Below are 21,533 nucleotides of genomic sequence, written 5' to 3'. Positions count from 1 at the left end.
AAGAGGTAGTAATGTAATGTTTATATTGTATGTAGAGCTCTAATGGGATATTTTTACGTGTAGATAAAAATGATAGATGGAGTATTTTATGACCCATTGTGTGATATTCTTTATTTTAGATTTTTATTATGAATCATTTTCCACTCATTTAGATATTATTTTAAATGAAAAAAGCTTTTTATAAAAAGGAATTATTAATGGATCTAAGCATTTGCTAGTATATATATTGATCTTAGTATTTTAAAATTACAACATTTTCCTTCCATCGTTAAATGTAATATGTAACCTACAATAATTCATGGGGATCAATATATTCACAGTTAAAATAGGGTACGGAATCAAGAAAATAAAAGGGCTTCCCTGGTGGTGCAGTGGTTAAGAATCCGCCTGCCAATGCAGGGGACACAGGTTCGAGCCTTGGTCCAGGAAGATCCCACATGCCGCAGAGCAACTAAGCACTTGCGCCACAACTACTGAGCCTGCGCTCTAGACCCCGTGAGCCACAACTACTGAGCCCGCATGCTGCAACTGCTGAAGCCTGCACGCCTAGAGCCCCTGCTCCACAACAAAGAGAAGGCACCGCAATGAGAAGCCCACACACTTCAACCAAGAGTAGCCCCCGCTCGCCACAAATAGAGAAAGCCTGCGTGCAGCAATGAAAACCCAATGCAGCCAAAAATAAATAAATAAAATAAGTTTAAAAAATGCACAGATTCACAGTAGTTATTACATAATATATAATAGAAAAATAATTATTTTATTTTTGACATTTTTCATTGCAAACATAGACTATCACCTGTCTCTGCTATTCTATAATTACTTTTGGTAGAAGTAGCATTTAAGCACAGATTCTGAGATTTCCACCTTTGTTCAAACATCACCCTCTTTTCTATTTTTATATCAAGATGGAACATTATCTCTCATAATTTCTTATTTCTCTCTGTCAATTTATTAGCATAATTTATGTATTTCTGTATTCATTTTGAACTTTCTCCTTGCATTAGTGGACTGATTCTAAAAGATTTGAGAATCATTAAAATAGAATTAAAAATAACATTTGACCCTCCTTTTTCTTTTTGTATGTTTTTCTTAACCCACTGCTATGTCTTGAAGTGATAATGTTTTCATGACTCTTGGCATCCTTTCTTAAATTCAACATTGTCATTAACATTTTATTGTTCGGTAGTATTTGCTGAGTATCTTCTGTGTGCAGAACAGTATAGTTTTAGGAGACTGTCACTGGTCTTACTTCTGAGGTGAGACCAAACATAAAACAATTCACAGAGAGTCTGCAGTCAGTCGGGAGTAATAAATAGAAAAAAAAGAAAATATGCACACATAAGATAAAGCATGGGAAATACAAACTGATTTCTATGTTTATTAAGAAATAAGGTAAAATATCACAATCATACTACTGTAAAGCAATATGAGAATTATTAGTGAAATAAGGAAAATGTTTCTAGAGATTTAGTTGCCAGTAAATTTTGGCCCATGGTGTGCATGCTGTTTGTACTAGAAATACTTTGTAATTGTATTAAAAATCTGCAGTCCCAATTCAGTGAAACATTATAAAGAAGAGAATGTGCCTTAAATGTTTTCCCTTTGTAAGTTTGATTTTGAATTAAATTAAAAAGATTTTATAAAGACTGTATACTCCAAGTATGTACATGGAGGGAGAGGTACTGGGTTAGAAATACGAACAAGACAATATTCCTGACCAATCTTCTCTATGAGACAAAATAAAGGGAAGATTTGTGGAACCATGTGTTTGTCTTTAGTAAAACCAATTTATATATTTGGGGGAAATGTCACAATTCTTCTTAGCTTTCCCATTAATAACCTACCATATGTAGATAATCCTTAACATTTTAAAAATTCTACTGGTCCCAGTTGTGATTAGTGATTTCTACCAATAGTATTCAAGTTCTAAAAGTACAAAAAAGCTTCTTTACCTTTCTCACTACTCTGGCAACATTAGTTTTATACTTTATATTAGAAAAAACTAGTCTGAGTTATAGGTGCAAAAATCTGTACATTTATGCCACTTTTAAATCATACAAGAGCTTAATGAATACAACTATTGCCAAGAATAATCTCCAACAAATATTGCAGAACCTTTTTATATTTTTTTCCCAAAATATTATGTGTACATAGCCCTGACAATGTATGGCATTAATTTGTTCCCTTAATGAGCCTAAAATGTTTTATTTTGTAGTTATGATAACCTTTAAATTCTGTATATATTAAGTGTTCTATCCAGCCAACATTAGTAACATAGTAAATTGTGATGTCCCATTGGGTAAAGATTTGCATCATACTTTAAATACAACTTAAAGACTGTACATGATGTTACTTTTTTGAGCAAATTGTGATTAGTCATAGTAAAAGCACATACAATTAAAAATTTTGGTTTATTTTGAATTCCCTGGCTCAGGAATTTTTTGTTTATTATTTCAATACTACCCTTACACTTTCAGGGTCAATAGGTAATATATTTAAGATGAATGAAGTAAGAAATATATTCCGATTTCCTAGCACTACATCTAAATTCCTGTTTATCAGCTATACCTTTAGTAGTTTGTCAACTGCCAAAACACTCAGTTTTAAACCATTTGCCTTATGCACAAAGTATTTAAAAATGAAATCTTCTTACAATGGATTAGCTCTATATTTATTGCTCTCCAAAATCACTGACCCTTGTTTTTATAAGGATTCTATTTGTGTAAAACATATTTGAAGTGAAGACTACAGAATAGAAAAATGGTGAATATGTGGAAGTAAAATATCAGATTTACATGTGTGTGTTAGTGACATTGATGTTTTCTTATTTCTGTTTCAGGAAGGGAATTTTCAGTTTTTCCATAATAAAATCTAAGCTCTAGGTATTGCCTCAGAAAATAGAGTTAACCAAATAGATTTCAACATGTTATATTAACCGTTTTGTATTGAATTAGTTGTCAGTCGACCTTAATGTATGTAATTTATGTATTTTTAAAATAAGATTATTTACAATCTTATACCTTAGTGACATTCAGAATCTTTTCTCTTACAGCCATTTCGTAGAGTGACGTTTTCTGTTGTGAGTCAGCCCCAGGACCCACATCAGGGGTCACTGCAGAGTTGCTATGACAGCGGGCTGGAGGAGTCAGAAACACCAAGCAGTAAGAGTTCATCAGGGCCAAGGCTGGGTGCCCTTCCACTCCCAGAGGACAACTATGAAAGGACCACGCCGGATGGCAGTGTTGGTGAGGCAGAGCATATGGAAAATGGTAGGGGCAAACACAACATCACACACATAATCACGCTAGTGAGCCGTAATAAGTAGACTTGCGAAGGTCAGTCTAAAACTAAAATAAAATAGCTGACACTAAACCTGGTTTATTTGAAATAATCAATATTTGCTAAAAGTACAGAAATGCCAAATAAAGGAACATAACTCTATAGATAAAATTCACCAAACTTGAACCATTTTAAATCATTTTAAAACAACCTGTCAGAAATGAACACATTTACAAATAAATCAGAGTAGTACCTGTTATGGAAAAGACTAAACTAGTCCATAATACCTAAACAATAACCGCTAAGAAAGGTCTTGTGTGATTGTTTTCTTCTATTCATTTTTATCATGCAACTATTTCTTCAATTGCAATCATCCAGTCTTGGTAAAAGGAAATGATAGTAAACACACCTTGCTGGATTCTTTCTTCTCCTAGGTATTTAGAAAAATATTTTCAAACCTCTCCTTTTCAAGTGATAACTGAAATGGAATCAAAGAAGAACAGTATTATCTTATTCTCCAAAATATATTGTAAATGCTATTAGAACTCCCCTTTTATTTAATTATAAGTTTTTTCTCATTTTTGTGCAAGGGAAAGGGAGGAAAGAAGATTATAGCACTCTATATTCTTATCCTGTTGTGAGATGGTTCTCATATTATCACAATTGGCCTTACGTACACTTTCCTTTAAGTTACACTTTCCTATAAGTTAGATAGCAAGTAGTGCTTATGAAACTTTTCACATTTGTTTATGTTACCAAAGACAATTAGGTGATTTATATTTTGGATTTCAGGTTATAAGTAGATGCCTGAAGAATAAATTTGTGTCAAATAATGGAATGGTAAAGTTCTTGCTAACTTTATTATTTCATATATAAAAATAGATTTGGTTATATGCAGGGAAAGGAAGGGGAATCACACACATTTTTATTTCTAGTGAAACCTTGAAGAGAATTTTGTCTTTCACCATTTCATCCCCCAAGTGAAGTAAGACACTCTAAATTTTTGTTATATGCCAGTTTCTTTAGTGATTATATGCAAATAGAATATATTAGAGCAGGAGAAAGTCTGATTTGTTTTTCTGGACATTTACCTATGAATATTAAAACCCAACATTAGAGAATAATACATTGTAAATGACCTTAAGTGAAATTATTGTTAAATTAAATCATGTTAAATAATTAGTTTTCCACACTGTTATCTGGTTGAGCAGATATGATATTAAACAGGGTCTGATGATTGACAACCTTCTTGATTTATTAGCCAGAGATTAAATACATTTTGCCTTATGGCTATAAAGTCATGCTTACCTGTGTGTATGGTGGTGTGTGCTTATGTGGATGGGAGTTTGATATGGTTTTTAAGAATTCATATTTTTTTTAGTATTTTTTAAAATAAGCATAAAATTTTTGGTATGAATTGCAATGCAGATGAATGTATATTTAAGGCAAATAGGTTTAAAATGCTTTGCACGAAAGTGAAAATTAAATTAAAGATACCGTAATAATGTTTTGTATACACCCCCCCACCCCCCAGGAAGGCAGGATTAATTTACTTTAAGGGCATTAGTATATCTGCATTACCTTTTGATGATATCATGTAATTTTATTTGTGTTTTAAAAAGTACTTGTCTCACTATAAACAACATAAAGTACAATTAAATCTTTATTTTTTGGGTGTCAACTATCATTGGCATTATAATCATGTTTTAATGTTATTTCTGTTTTTTGAGTTTGAGGATTCAGTGCCATTAAAATAAGAAAGAAATAATTAATAATAAACATAATTATATAAGACAAACACATAGCAGTTACTTTTTAGGAAACATACATGTCATGGAAAACATAACTGGTGAGCTTGTTGAGAGGCTAGAAAGTTTACTGAGAAACATTTCCCAAGGAAGACTTTTAGTTATTTTTTATAACTATGTTTTCAGTCTTGTCAACGGCCAAGGAACACAATAATGTAACTGAGTTTTCCTGATTTTATGTGACTGACACTTGAAATTCAGTATTTGTGTAACCATTTGTCATCTGCTAGCTGTGATTCACGTTAGCCCTGATCTATAGGTAATGACACAGGAGATGTGATTCACTTTGGGTGATCCAAATGTAGCAGTTGACATTTGAGTAAGAGTTTTTTTGGGTTCAGGTTTTCAGACTATTGTCTAGCAGTAAAGTGCAATTGTATGCTTGAATTCTGGTAGTTTCATCTTCAATATTGATGGAGCATTCTGGCATAAATAGAATTGGAGTTGAAACCTGTCTAATATTCATTTGTCACATTTAATTGGAATCCAGGTAATCTGCAGTGTTTTGCTTGGTTAGGTTTTAATCAGGATTTGTATTGGATTTTCCATGAAAATGCCATTTTGGATGCTGCCCTATTTCCTAATTATTATTACCTCAAACATTTTTCTTGAATTTTAACCTATGTGAAACAATGCAGTTATAACTCAATTTTTTGGATTAACTTTCCTTGTAAAATTTAGAAGATTAATTCCAGTGCAATAATTTTATAATATTCCAATGTGATGATGCAAACTGGGTATAAATTGAGACAGCTAATGATAAAAATAAATTGTCACAGATGCTGTAGTAAGGAAATAACCAAAATACAAGAAAATTTAATTACATAGGCAGTGAAATGCACTTACGTTTTACAAAAGCTTTTATTTCTGCCTTCTATACTTTAGCATAGTAAAATTTTATTAAGAGCCTATAGGTTAATTCTCTTTATAACAAGTTTTACCCTATATTTCAACCCACGTTAGTGCCAAATGATAAAAGAGGCTTTATTTTCTTATTAGCTTAGGTGAAAGAATACGGTGTAAGAATAATTTCTTGAAACTAGAATCTATTAATTAATGTGAGACCCACTATTCTGATCATTTCAAATCTGGGGTACTTATATCCCTTGGGTCTCTGGAAAAGAACAATGAAAATTATACATTAAAAATACTTTTTAAAAAACCCTCATGAATTATGCATTTATTAATGAAAAAATCACTAACATTTTTTCCTTTAATTAATATCAATAGTATGTTTACTTCAAGTTGATCCTTTGATAAAATTGGGGAAATTGGTTATTTGTTATTTTATTAAAATACATTTAATGGGATTACATATTTTAAAATATGGAGTACATGGTGGGAGGTTAAGTAATGATAAAATACTTTATCATTAATGATATTTTAATGATAAAATAAATTAATAATTTAAATGAAAACCAAATATTAGGCTTAAAAGCACCACCACATTAAGGGTAACCATTGACTATGCAAGAGCTTGCCCTTGTCTTAACTATGCAGCAGGCTTCAGTCTGTCTTGGAATGGTGTTTATGAGTTTCTTTAGGTCTATTGTAAGTTTTTATTTTGACCCCTGCCTTCATGCCATGGTCTACTTATTCTTCCAGGAGTCCCCCTGAATCATATTTGCAGAGCTAGTTTGTTTTACTGTGTATCACTTGATCATATAATATGTTTAACAACTCAAATATGGAAAACACCCCACTTGACCTCTAATCCCAATTTTCGTTTAGGATTGGGTAGGTCACTTACTCCTTTTGGGTCTGTTTCTATCATCTATAAGGCAATTAACTAAATTAACTCGAAAACCATATGCGATTCTTTTCTCACATCCAGTTTTTCTTACAAAGTTTCTTCTCCTGAATAGAAAGAGAACTTTGGGTCTCTTAGTGAGATGGTGAGTGAATTTGATAATATGCAGTAATATGGGCAAAGCAGAAGTAATTCTAGGGCCTTCTACACAACTTATATAACACACGTGCATTCTAATAGTAGATAATGAATGTATTACATAAATCAAAGAAATGAATCGGGTCAAAGAGTGTGATTTCTGGCCAGGTAGGTGGAAAGGTTGGTCCAACAGCAGGTCAGTATGGGAGACAGTTTTGGAGCCTCCCCAAATTACACTGTGCAAGAGAGGCATTTTTAGGTCTGATCTGGCTTTCGGTACAGTGCCCTCAAAACCATTAATTATGACTAAGTTATCTCACAACTGAATAAGCACATTTACTTTCTTACCTCACAGCATAAAATTTGGTCAGATAAGAGCGAACAAAAGGTACAAAACTATGTATTTTTCCTCTAGGTAAACTTACAAATAGTATAACATAGAAATAAATTAAAATAAGAAAATAGGAGTTGATCCATAAGGCAGGCTTAAAAAAGTTAAATGGTCAGAAATTTGGCCATTTTAACTGCCTAATTAATTTTATGCTTTTGATTTTCTCAGACATTTAAAATATAATTTTGATTTTTATATGCTAATATTTTTCAATTTCACACTTACAAACTTTCTTACTTCTTCAAACCTATGTAAACTAGGCTTAACTGTTTTATTCATTCCCCTCACTACACATGCTTTAGTGTTTAGAGCACATTGTTCTTGAGGGTTGAAACATGGTGCATTCCGCTGGGAAGTCTTTTCGTATCTGCCATGGACTTTCACATTGCTTTCAGAAGTAAATAACAGTATATTTGAAATATCATTTGGAAATGAAACATCATTTTTATATGACCAAGGGTAATTAGAAAAGACACTAAACTCATATCCTTGTGTGGGATAAAGGACCCTCTACTTTCTGCTTTTCTTTTACATACCCAATTTTCAGTAGTCATCTGTAAGGTACTATCATCTGGTTCTTGTTGGTTTCTGCTGTTTTCATTTAGATTGAATTAACAACACTGTCTCTTCCAGCTTTCCAAAGATGCTCATATACTTGTTAATGGCATACTCATAATACCCCAAAACAAATACCCTGCAAATTTTTGTCTGTAGGAAGAGACATACATATACCTTAGAAAGATTCATTTTCATGGTTCTGCATTTCACTGTGTCTAGTTACCAGTGTCTGACTGCATTTTTTTACTTTTCTAGCCATCTGTAAAATGGCTCTGTACCTCCCAAGTATCCCCAAGTCCACACCCCCCAAAAAAAATTCTGGAGGGCCTTATTTACTCCTACTTCTTCATAGTGTTTATGGATAGTGATAATAGAGATTATCTCTAAGCAGAGTCTCAACTAATCAAGATGTATGCTACAGCAGTTTTCTAGCTTTCCAGTAAAATGAGCAGCACAATCTAAAAGAATCTAAAGAAGACATTGTCCTGTAGAAGAAGAGGTAATGTAGTAGACAGAATGTACTGGCTTAAGAAACAGGCTTGAAATCTAAGGACATCGGGTTAAATCCTGATTTCTCCTCTTACTAACAGTGTAATTTTCTGACTTCTCTTAGCCCCACTTAATAATAAATTGTAGGATTGTGGAAGACACTAAGTGAGATAATAGCACGTAATAATTTATAAATAAATAGTAAAAGAGCAGCAATAAGTTTACTATATTAATTGATGATAAAATTATTTACTACTATTATTTAAATAGTAATAATAAAATAATTGTGATTATTGTTAACTCTAGGTAGATTTGACATGACACGATGGCGTAATCATAAAAACATCATAAAATGTTTAGTTTCACAAAGATAGCATTCAAAAATGACTGGTAAGAATGATATTCTCACCTTGAATAGTTCCCAGTCAATTTCTCATTTTTGTGGGATACCAAGGGGTGACACCCAGTGACATTTAAACATATCAAGGAGCTAAAAAGAGGGGAAAGAAAGATTCTATCCTGAGGTATCAAATCAACCCAACTCTTCCTGCGCTCTGTCATTTAAGGTGAGGAGAAGTCATTATCTCCCTGTATTCTCTTCTCTCTTTTTTAATGTTTTTACATTTTATACCCAGTTTTCCAGTTGAATGCATTATTCTTCAGGTGTATATTTCCCTTTGAACTGCCGCAAAGTATTCACACTGACAGAGAAAACGAGTTGAAAAAAGTGTCCTATTAGTATGCTACCAAACTCTCAGCCCTTTCTTTTTAATCTCAATATTAATAATTAACACTGATAAAATGTGTGGCCATATTATCCTTTTTATTCTAATTTAGTCCTTTAAAACTAGATCACTCTGCTGAACCCTTATGACATTTGAGGAGGGAATGAGCTCTCATCAAATCTCAAAGTGACTTTGGAGGTCAGTTAGGGGGTTTGTTGCCTCCAGACTCTCAAAGCATTTGCTTATCTGAATTTCAGCACAGTTATTAGATAATGAATTCTGTGTTAAGTCCCCTATTTAGTCAAGGTATTATCCCCATACTTGCATTCTTCTTTGCTTATATATTGTATATACTTTTGTTTTTCCTCTGATTTTGTTCTAGAGTTATATATAAAAAACTTGATGTTGCTGAAATATGGTAACACTCAAGCATCTTCTGTGTGATTTAAGGAACTCTGGAACTAACTTAAAGTGTAGTTAGCACTCAACCTCAGAGGTTAGCCCACTTATTGAGAAACTGATTCATCTCAGTATTCCTCTTTTAGGTTAAAACACTCACGGTTGTTACTTTTCCTATTGCAGTTTTTTTTGGTAAGAAAAACATTCTCTTAAGTAAAGCAAAACAGAGTAATATCCTCCCTGTCCCTTGTTTAATGGGGTAATTATATAGTGACAAAACTATGGTTATTCATTTTGATTCAACAAGCATGTGTGGAAAATAAAACTTGGCCAAGGCTTTCTGAGGAAGTAGAAGTGAACGAGAAAGAGTCTCTGCCTTCATGGTGGAAGTCCTTAGGTTAGGAAGATACAACCTTGATTTCAGTAACTTCACTATAATATGAAAAGGAGAAAGCTCACCAGAGAAGTTCAGAGTGGTATGAAGCACAGAGAATGGAGAGGAAGATTATTCAGATGAAACAATTATAAATGTACTTACTGAAATCTTTCAATTTTATAAATAATAGCTTGGGCTGGAAGAAGACCTTGAAATGTTATCTGAATCATAGCCTCTCTTTTTACCTACCCATCTTCTACATGATTTAAAAATAAGTACTATATTGGCCTGGAAGCTTAATGTCAAGCTAAATGAAGTTAAATTTTTTGTTTGTTTTACTTTTCTAATCAAGTTATTTCTTTTGTTTTTCTTGGTGCTAAACATAATTAGTTCCAAAACTCCAGAATTTATCATTGATAAAATTGTCAGCATATGGTAAATCCAGGTCTCATCTACAGAACAGATTATTTTTATGTCTCTTTTCCCTCTCTGCTCATAAATATGGACAATTACTAAAAATACGTGTACTTTAAATAAGCCTTTTCAAACTTAATAAGAGCCTGTAAATAATTTTTTTTAAGTTCTTCTGATTTCTTTTCAGAAGACAAATTGTATTACTCAAATCAGATGATTAGATTGGAGTAGATTGGATTAGATTAGGTTTATTTTTTGAAAAACCAATTCATTCCTTTTGTTGTGGTTGCAAATTGTTTTTGTAATTGTTATCTCAAGATTCGAGTTAAATATTTGGGTATTTGTCTTTATGTCACATTCCCTTTCTATCTGAAATATAGACAACAGGTTGCCTTATTTTTAAATCTTGTTTCTGATAAATTTTACTTAATTTATGCAGGGGTATATTTTTTTGACATCAATCTCATTATCTTGTATGCCTTCTCATTACTGTACAGAAAGTGTAAGTTTATTACAAAATGAAAAAAATATTTGAAACACATGCAAATTTAAGTGCCTCCTTTAAAACAGATTTTCAGCTGCTAAAATGTGATAGTCACAAAGGAAACTAAGTTTTGATACTGTATATTTAAAAGAAATCTGCAATGAGTGCTATAAAATATTTTGGTAATAAAAAGATAGAACAGCATCCTATTGTTTAAAAATAATCTACTCATTCATTTCTATTGCAAAATGTATCTTCTATGATTTTATTTCTGCTCTGAAATGCTTAACATTTCCAACGATGAGGTCATTGGGGGACCCACATATGATTTGAGAGTGGTGTGCTACTCTGAGGTTGCATTCCTGTGAACCATAGTTCCCTATACTGAATTGTGCACATTGTTTCTTTTCAGTATAAGGTTTCATTTCACCAACCCAGCATTTGTAGCAAAAGGTCATCACAGCCATAGATGAAATTTTATACAATGAACAGGGAATTTGGAGTATTATGAGAATTCATGAAATTCAATAACCATTTGTTGAGCATTTACTCTATGCAAATTCCCACGAAGGATCCAAAGGTGAATGAGACATTCTCTCTGCCTTCTAAGTGTTAGATATTGTGATGGAGAGCGACATGTACAGAATTAGATGTTTAAAAGTAAAGGCATGAGAAGCTCTAGGTTTAGAGACTAAAGGTTACCAGAACCAGAATAGGATATGAGTTGGGCATGTGAAAAACCGTAGCCAAACTTTGAAGGATGGGTGACTAGGATTTGATAAGCAGAAAAATGGATAATGTTATAGAGAATAGTGAGTGATACCAAGAATACCAATGGTGGGAAGACAGAGGTGCTATTTGCTAACTTGGGAAAAATGGAAGGAATAGCATCTTTCCAGGAGAACGAACCTGATTAAGACATGTCAGATTTAGGGTACCTTTGAAAAATTCAGGTGATATCTAGCAGGCTATTAAAATGTACATTAGAAACTTGGGAGTAGAAATAAATAGCAGAAATACAGCATTAGAAGCCATTGGCACCATGATGATTATGAAACTTGGAGAATAGATGTGACCATCAATTAAACATATGACACTAGAGAAGAGAGAGATTGTACCCAACACAGAATCTGAAAAAAATACTGAAATATAAGAGAATAATGAAATAAGCTTCAGAGAAGGATATTTTAAAATAAAAAAAGCAAAACCAAACAAAGCATGGCAGGCTAAGGAGAAATTTAGAATTAGGTTTATACCTAGATGTTCAAAAAAATTGTTGAATATAGCTGTATGGACTCTGTTGCCAATAGAGATTCAACAGAAGTGAGACAATTGAGAAAGACAATTGAGAAAGCAGAAGACCAGGAGATATAATGTAAGAACACACTTGAAAATTTTTCCCAAGGTCAGCAAGTCCACTATAATGTCATTGTCAGAGGCAGGGGCATGGTTGCACCCCTTGACATCAATCTTAATAAATTTCTAACCAACTTATACTTTATGTTATGTTCAGGATTTTTTGTTGCTCTTTCTACAAAATTTTCTGAAAGTACAACAGAGTCTGAAATTTCTGTATAATAGCTTTTGCTATCTTTCCTTGAGATATAATAATTACTCTTTTAAGTGAGTTTTGGCCTCTCATGTAACTTCTATGTTTTATTTTATAGTAGGTCATCATTCGTCCATCTCACTGGCTTGGAATTAAAATAGTATGTGACTAATTGCATTTTTGGTGAGATCCAATAATTGATATCAAACAATTTTAGTTATCATCAAACACTTTAATTTTGTGATTATAAGATTCCTGACACTGTAATAGTGCTATCAATTGTTAGTAATATTATGCAATTAGATATGCTTCAAAACAGAAAACAATGAAATAGAATTTGCAAGATAAATAAATTCAAATTGTAAAGGACTATCCAGTTCCAGTCACAGAAATGCAAGGTCAAAGATGCTTACCACAGCTCGTGCACCATGCAAGGGAAGCAATGCCTCCAAATGTGTTATGTGAGGGGACTTACTAATGATGATTTGCCAGGCAGATGTCACTTTTGATGTTGTTTTTATCTAAGAAAGGACAACTATCAATGTCACATAAATGTATTCTCCTTTCTCTGTATTCATTGTTGCTTAGTAGGAATTATAAGTAGGTATTACATTGATAAAACTAGTCTTCCAGCCCAAGATAATCTAAATAATTGCTACATAATAATTTCCAAACAAAACTTCAACTCCTATTTAATCATGCATATGTTTATTTGGTTCATCAAAAACCTCTAGAAATGTGCATCCTTTCCAGTTACTGAGTGGCCTCTATGCGGTACCTGAAAATTTTTTTCTAGATCCAAATATCAGTTTCATCAGTGTGCAGAACTGTACAGAGCCAAAACAAATTCTAAACATTATTATAAGACCTTGGTGTTCAACTGGAATATTAGTTTACTACATTTTGAACAGGAGAATATCCTATTCCAGAAATAGGAAGGTCCCTGCTTCTTCTCCAAGGCAATATTCTTTATCTCTAAGAAGACCCAAGGAAAATCAGTGTACCTCTTAAAAGATTGCCTGGCGAGGATGAAATCAGAAGAGGAACTCTTCATCCAGACCCAGTGAGGCGGATAAGGTCTGCTGTAACACGTCTACCATTGGCCGAGATCCTCTCCTGAAAACAGATTGCTTTGGCGCCCTAGATTCAGGGACTCTTTTAGTACTAGGCAGCAGCTGCAATTCTGTGTCTCTAACCCATGTTTGTTGTTTTTGTTGTTGTTGTTTGTTTGTTTTCTCTTCTCTATAAGGTTATCTCTTAAGGAAAAAAAATTTTTTTAAATATGTAAGTGATTTTCTCAATATCAGCTTTAGGCATGATTAAATGGCCAGACTTTGTTTCCCTCCTTGCTTCTGGTCCATTCTGTAAGATGTATCTGCATTATCTAAACATTCAATTAATTATCCATCAATTTCATTGTTTACAGGGTTACTCTTAAGTAATGCCTGACTCTCAAAATACTGTGTCAATCAGAAACATCTAGACTGATATGTAATTTTCAAAATCATTATTTATATAGTCATAATTTCTCAGATAATATTCACCTAAAATAAACTCATTTTTCAATTATACAAGTATTTGAGAAAATTGAATTTAGGGCCCAATCCTTATTCTTTCCCTTCACTTTGGTTGAGGCAATGTTAATCATACATCATCTTTAAACAGGTGATTGGAAAGCAACATGTGCACACAGAACCATATTTTATCTGAGTTTTTTTTTTCCCCTTAAGCTTACTGCCCTTTATTTAGTGTGATCAATTGTATTCAGCCTTCACTAGTTCTTTGAGAATTCAATTTTAAGAGTCACTTTTAGTTTCCTGGACAATATTGGTTCATCTCTTTTTCCCAGAATTAATGAAGATCTAAAATCTAATTCTTGCCTATTTCAGCCCCAGACTGTTTTTATCCTCTTTTGTGAAATCAAACCCACATGCTTTTCCTTTGCAGCTTATGTCTGAGTATTATCTATGTCCCCAGAATGAAGTAGCTATTAAATTAGTTCTATCAATTGTCCATGGGTTTAGAGGTCCCCATGTGTGTTTTTAAGTAACCACATTTTATTTCAGGGCACAAAGTACAAGACTTCTGACTTGATTACTTAGCCTCTGGTCTTTATGTTTTAGTTTTTGAAAATAGCAGGGAAAATGCATTACTCTTTTTACCCTAATGAAAAGTTCTGAGCTCCTCTGACAGTCATTTCATTTCTGAAGGAGGATTAAAGGAACGTCCCCCAGATTGACTCTGAGATTTTATTTATTTTTTTCTTTATTTTATCCTTCTAATAATCTTGCTCCTTTGCCTCTCCAAACCTCACCATCCCATGCACATTTTCTCCCTTCTAATACCTTATCTAGATCATTTTGAGGATCAAGTAATTCATTTTCTCTACCAAAAGTCATTTTGTTTGAGTCATTTCAGACTATCAAGTTTCTGTACTCTTTTGGGGATACTTTTTGGAATAGTCTGTTCTATAATTTTTCAGTTTTAAAAAGTCCTTCTTAAACCTAACTTAATTCTGCTGTGTTATGGTATATAATACAATATGTACATTTGCAAGGAATTGATACCAGAAGTTTGGGTCCTAGTTCAACCTCCATCACATTTTCAAGAAGGGAACCTAGATCAGTTCACATAATATCTCACTTCCTTATAAAGTGAAGACAATAATTATAATAATTATTGCCCTTTCTTAAAGAGTTATCGTGCAGTTATACATGAACATATAGTTTTAGGTAGTTAGCATTTAATAAAATTCTATCAGATAACTACTTTACTATGCTAATTTTTTTTTAAGATACCTTAAAATTTTTTTCTGGTTCTGTAGTTCTTTTTTTTTTTCCAGATTAAATCGGACCCACGATGTTTATGATATTTTTAAATGCATAATTGTTTCCTTGCTTACAAAAGTGTTCACTGGCCTCGCATATATTTTGCCATTAATGTAAGTTGTTTCCTGGCCCCTTTTGAATTCCTTATCAGTTTCCAAGGCTAAGAACACATGGCTCTCTACCCACTGTGAACAAGTGCCAGTGTTTATAGCAAATATAATAAAAGTCATAGACAGAGAAAACATATTAATAGTTTCACATTTATTTTCTGCAGCTAAATGGCTCTGTCTTTAAGAGGCCTGCATATATTTTCCTGGATTTATTGTTAATGAGTAGTAAATGACAAAAAACAGTAACTCACAGAGATATTCATCAAATAATTATTAAAGATCATTCAGTGCCCAGTAGCCAAGTGGTTCCTAAAGACTGAGATTACAGCCAACCCTCAAAAATTCATGGCAGTAAGAAAAGCCTTGTAAAGATGACTACCAATCACAGAGTGTGCATAGACTCTGCCAATTAGGCACCAATTCATAACACTTATTCACATCTCCTCTTAAACTACTAATTAAGCCAAATACATTTATAAATGTAGAAATCAACTTTTGTCAGTTATAGGAGATAATTTTCAGATCACAGTATGAAACACCCCAGTTACAATACAATTCAAATATAAAGGGCTGAAGGGAATTTAAAGGAATCAAGTCATCACGAAGTATCTCTAATGTCAGAGACAAATGAATTATAGATTCATTCATGCCCTCTTACACTTACACACACAAAGAGTGAAGCACCAGAAAAGCGCAACATAACATAAAGAGGACAATCTATCAAAAAAGGCTTACTAGAATGATGAAATAGTATCTTTATTAAGTATCTAAAAATAAATGATAAAAGGGTGGGCTTCCCTGGTGGCGCAGTGGTTGAGAGTCCGCCTGCCGATTCAGGGGTCGCAGGTTCGTGCCCCGGTCCGGGAAGATCCCACATGCCGCGGAGCGGCTGGGCCCGTGAGCCATGGCTGCTGGGCCTGTGCGTCCGGAACCTGTGCTCCGCAACGGGAGAGGCTACAAGAGTGAGAGGCCCGTGAACCACACACACACAAAAAAAAAGGGTAAGGAAAAATTGAAATAATAAATGAATACCTTTATAGTATATTAGTGATAACCTGAGGGTTCTACATATTCGTTTGCTTCATAGAATCACTCTGAGGAAGGTAATGTTATCTGCATTTTATAAATGATGTAACTCGGAAGAAGAGAAGTAAAATTATGGTTAATACTTGATAATACTAGGTGCTCAACTTAGTAACTGTTATTATTTATTATTCTTGCTTTGCTGCTATCAGCTCCAAAGAGGTATGTTTATGTTACTGCATTCAAAGCTCAGGAAAACCTATGAAAGCCATTATAATGATTTCTATTTTAAAAATATCTTTAAGTAGGAAAAATTTAGTTTTCATTTTATATATAACAGAAGCATTAATGTATTATGCAGTTTTGAGCAAATCACTGATCTTGTTGTCTCATTATCTGAGGCAACCAGTAATCCATTCCCTTTTTCAGGGATATTAAGGGAATTCCCCTTTTTATTTTCATGTGTTATAAAACACAATGCATTTTTGTAATTTTGTGTAAAGCAGTTATTTTGTGTCATCATCAAGAAATACTCTACATTGTGGGCTGACATAAATGTTGATACCTGGGATCATAAGTGAACTAGTTGTGTTCATATCACAACAATTAAGAACATGCTAATTATTTTTCCCTTCAGAATACTAAGATAATAGACTCAATATAATGAACTGCTTAAAGAAGTACCATATGCCCAAAATAGGGTAAGAATTAATACCAGGTGCTTTATTCACTGATTAAACTATACAGTTTTATTCCTTATGCCTATATTTCATTGGTAGTTCATTCTACACACACACACACACACACACACACACACACACACACACACACACACACACACACACACACACCTTCATTGCATCCTTCTGCCAAGGTAGGGAAGGTGCTTCACTGAAAAGGATAATGTATGTGTAGGAGAAAATACAGCACTAAGAGCCTGCTTCTGGAGTTGGTCCCCTGACTCCCAAAGATTGTGGAAACAGAGAAATTAACTTTTTAATTATGCAAACCGTTCAGTAAAGCATGTATTAAAAAGATACTTAAAGTTTATTTAATACTTTTAATGTCTTGATAATGTTGAAAATTTCAAAATAAGCAAACAAACAAGCAAATTTATAAACTCTTAGAGATTTTTCTTTCAAATGTTCCCCTTTGTAGGATATAGCAGAAACACTTATTTACCCATATCACTAATTTCAGAACTACTAGACTGTGTTAAATAATAGAATTTTTATAGTATATGATTGAATTAGAAAATATCTTAGCTATTTCAGGACTGGGACACACATATTTTTAACTGCAACATAAGCCCCTTGCCTCTCTGGGGAATCTTTATTTTAACTATGCCTATCAGCTGATATAAATTATTGAATTTGCTCAAACTTGCTTAAGAAAAAGAAACTTCCTTAGATACAGTAACAAATTAAAATAAATTGAAAAGTAATTTCAAAACCACTGGCACAAACAAGTAAAAGTGCGTATATATCATCTGCACAAAAGATTTTCCAAGTCCTTTATTCTCAAGTATTATATCGTATTAAATTTTTTAGTAGTCAGGAGAAGATATGCCTTACAAATATAGATTGATAACTCAATCGGTGCTAATAGTTAAGCTATTGTAATTTGGTTTTCATACTGAAATAAGAATATTGCTTTTTATATTTGACATGGAATCATTTCATGTATTTAGGAACATGCAGAAAAGATAATGCATATTTCAGTGTGGGATTAAGTGAAAATATCTGTTTTCACTGAGAAGCTGGCATATTTAGTTTGCTAATAATTGACCTAGTCGTCAAGCAACCAAAAGCTCCCATCTGCCCCTGCTGCTCATTTGTATCTATTGTATATATTTTAGCTTCAGTGCTAAGGCCTTCATTCCCTTCCATAGGAAGAAGATAACGGCATTTCTGAAGTGCTTAAGACACTTCTCTTGCCTCAATAGGGGAGAAAAAAACAGAAAACATAATATAACTACATGGAGAGATGCCTACCTCTGAGCTCTTTTCATTTTAGCAGCTTGAGAAATATTGGTACACGTTATTGCTCAGACACACATTTTTTCTAAACAAAGGTTACTGCCATCGATTCCAAAGAGAAAAAGGATCCATTATAATATTTTTTGCACTTCATTTAGCTAGCATCCTTATTGATTGGACTTCACAAACTATCTACTTGTACCTGATGTGCCTTCCTAGACAATATTGAGGACAAATATTTTATTTGATGGCAAAACATGTGGAGAATTTGGCTTATCAGTTGCTGTATATTTTGGATACTCATTCTTAAATTTATGAGCAAATTTTAAGAAGACTCAGTATTGCTCACCTGGGAAACACACACGCAAGCATGCACACATGCATGACACACCATCCTGGATGGGCTGGGCTGAGAAGGCTAAAGCACTTCTTGGAAATAATTTGAGTAATAAACTATGCCTCCAGAAAGACTTTATTTTGGAAATGTTACATTAAATTAAAGTCAATAGTTTAATCACTTGCAGATTTGACAGCCTCCTACCATATTGAGACTTTTATTGTAAAAATAAGTAATACTCCTATATTAAAGTACGTTTATTAAATTGCAAATAGAAAATGTGTAGAGCATGTGCCTTTAAAATTTGGGTTGATTTTTCTCATTATGTAACATGCCAACTTGGATTTCAATATAATCCCTTTGGTAAATAACTAACAAAAGGACTATAAGGTTAATTTAAGGCTGCAGTTTTCTAATGCCTTCTACTGTTTCCCCACTACCTCTCAAGAATAAGATGTATACTTACAATTTTACAATGTATACTTGGGAACTGTGCTGATTAAGTTAAAATAGCTGTATGTTTAGTTAGAGTATTTTAAAATATTGTTTCAGGGTAATTTCACTGGATCATTCAAATATTTCATCATTTCAAAATATCCTTTACACCTAAAAATCTGGTTTTCCTTACAAGGGATTTTGTTTTATAATATAAGCCTAAAAACCCTTTGGGAGCATTTATGCCTGACTCTGATAATGCGTAACAGGTCTCAACAAGAAACTGTGCCCAGAGACTGATACTGACAGAGTTGGCATTTCAAGTTTCTGTTGAAAATGTATGATAATCCGATGTAAATGTACCAGTTATTTATAATAACAATTTCAGTATTGCAGTATATTAGGCTTTCAAGCTATTTCTCTCTTCACTGGAACCCAGCCATAACTGTGTCCTTGGCTTCTGCAATGCTTTTTATAATAAAGTCCTTCTGATACTACTCGTAATAAACCTTCATGGAAGCAATCCAAGATAGACCCTACTGATAACTGAATTCCTTTTAATAGTGAATTGTATTCTTGTGAGACTCCAGCATAGTTATTTTCCTTTTGTGAGACTCCAGCATAGTTATTTTCCTTTAGAGTTAAGGGTTTTATGTTGAAATAGTATTTATTTATTTATTTATATCATTGAACAGTCTCACTGCTATGACTAAGAAAATTGTTCCATAAAATACTTGGTAATGTAAATGTGAGAATGAAAGTTATATATCTGATGATTTATTAAATTTATGGCTTGTAGGAACATGACTGTCTCTGTAAAGGAATCTAACGTACACATTGGAGAATATTCTAGTAATGCCTTGTAAAAATGGGATGCTTTGTAATTTGAAATCTCAAAAGCATGAACCACTGAAGAGGTATGCTTTCAGCATTTGTAATCATACATGGCCTGGCTTTGCAAATCTAAATTTGATATAGGAAAATTTAGGATACACATTTATTTTAGAAATACTTGCTCTTGCACAGAATGTGACTTTCCATGTACATGCCTACTTTTGATGTATTTCCTTACCTGTTTCTTTTATTGGCAAGAAATGGAAAGGTCCATTAAGAGTAGGAAGTTTGCTTCCATGTCCTGGCTATTGTAAATAGTGCTGCAATGAACATTGCGGTACATGTCTCTTTTTGAATTATGGTTTTCTCAGAGTATTAACAACAACAACAAAAAGAGTAGGAAGTTTAATTGAGTTCATGTTAGAAGAAAAACAGACCAAGGTTGATGAGCACAGACCTGAAATTTGAGACCAGTGATTACCCCAGAATGAAGAATATTGGTGTGTGTGTAGGCAAGAGGGACTCAGGGTTATTACCAGTGCTCTGAAACTGCATTTGGCATATCAAAATATATTTAACCTCTTTCTTCGTCTCCCAGGAATTAAACTTCAGAACTTTTGGCCCACATTTTAAAGAGTAGATTTTTTTTTTTTTTGTCTTGAACTTTTCAAAAGCTTTTATCATCACACTCTGTGAATTGATTTTCATTGAAACTCTACTGAGAAATTCAGCGTATTTGGTCAGTAAATTTTACTTAAAAAATGGTGATTTCACCTTCTTCTTCTTATAATGAACCCCATTAATTGAATAATTGACTATTTAAAAGACTCGAAAAGTTTAAGCATACAATATAAAATTTTACAAAATTTTATTTCCATAAGTGGAAAAATATACAACAGCAAAATACAAAAGCATATTTTGTGCATTATGTACAAATAGAGAAGATATACTAAGGCAAAGATTTCAAAAATTTGGTTTCTTTTTGTACAGTACTCTTAAAATAAACTTAGCTGTCATTTTTACAATGAAATCCATGTGGCATATGGCTTATTTTCAAGGACCCCCTCCCCCGCAGGAAATGTATCACTTAAAGATAAAAGAGCATATATGTGGCAGGGGAAAGAAAGAATAGGTTCTTCTCATATATTAGTAGGTCCATATGCTGTTTATTAAATTTGATGCTATTTAACTAATTCAGATAGCTGATTCAAATAAGAAGAAATCAGCAACTTTGTGGAAGTATAATGCAGTTTTATCATCTGTCAGATTTCTCAAGAGTATACCATATTTTATAGGCTTGAAATAAAACATTATGAATTAATATGCTTCAAGGGAATAGCATTGCCCAACGTTGGCCTTTTAGTTCGTGTAATTTATAGTATTGAAAAAGGTGTTCTCATGTATTAACTGAATTCCAACTTAGAGCATGCTGCCTGCTTCTCTGGTTGTGCATGAGTATGTTGAAGAGGAAATAATACAAAAAAAAAAAAAAGTCTAAGAGTCTGAGATGTCTTATAGTCAAAGAACAGCTTGTGTTTTAAAAAGAAATTAAAATACATTAACTCGGAACAGTGGGCAAAGTGTTTCAAATGAAGGATACGGTGAACAGACTGTTTCACTTCCCTTC

The 21,533-nt window shown here is 33.1% G+C and overlaps 1 protein-coding gene across 2 annotated transcripts in view; it reads left to right on the top strand.

The window, feature by feature from the left end:
- The window catches only part of PCDH7 (protocadherin 7), a 448,326-nt gene that overhangs the window by 187,913 nt on the left and 238,880 nt on the right, over positions 1–21,533 (top strand). Inside the window, exon 2 of one of the 2 annotated variants that reach the window (XM_060148382.1) lies at positions 3,053–3,269. The exons of the other annotated variant lie outside the window; for it this stretch is intronic. Within the exon in view, the coding sequence (XP_060004365.1) occupies positions 3,053–3,269 (217 nt within the window). The remainder of the gene's footprint in view (positions 1–3,052; positions 3,270–21,533) is intronic. 2 annotated transcript variants of the gene reach the window in all.

This window comes from Lagenorhynchus albirostris, chromosome 4 (genome assembly GCF_949774975.1).
Source record: "Lagenorhynchus albirostris chromosome 4, mLagAlb1.1, whole genome shotgun sequence".
Taxonomy (NCBI): Eukaryota; Metazoa; Chordata; class Mammalia; order Artiodactyla; family Delphinidae; genus Lagenorhynchus; species Lagenorhynchus albirostris.
This window is presented reverse-complemented; position numbering and strand designations above follow the sequence as displayed.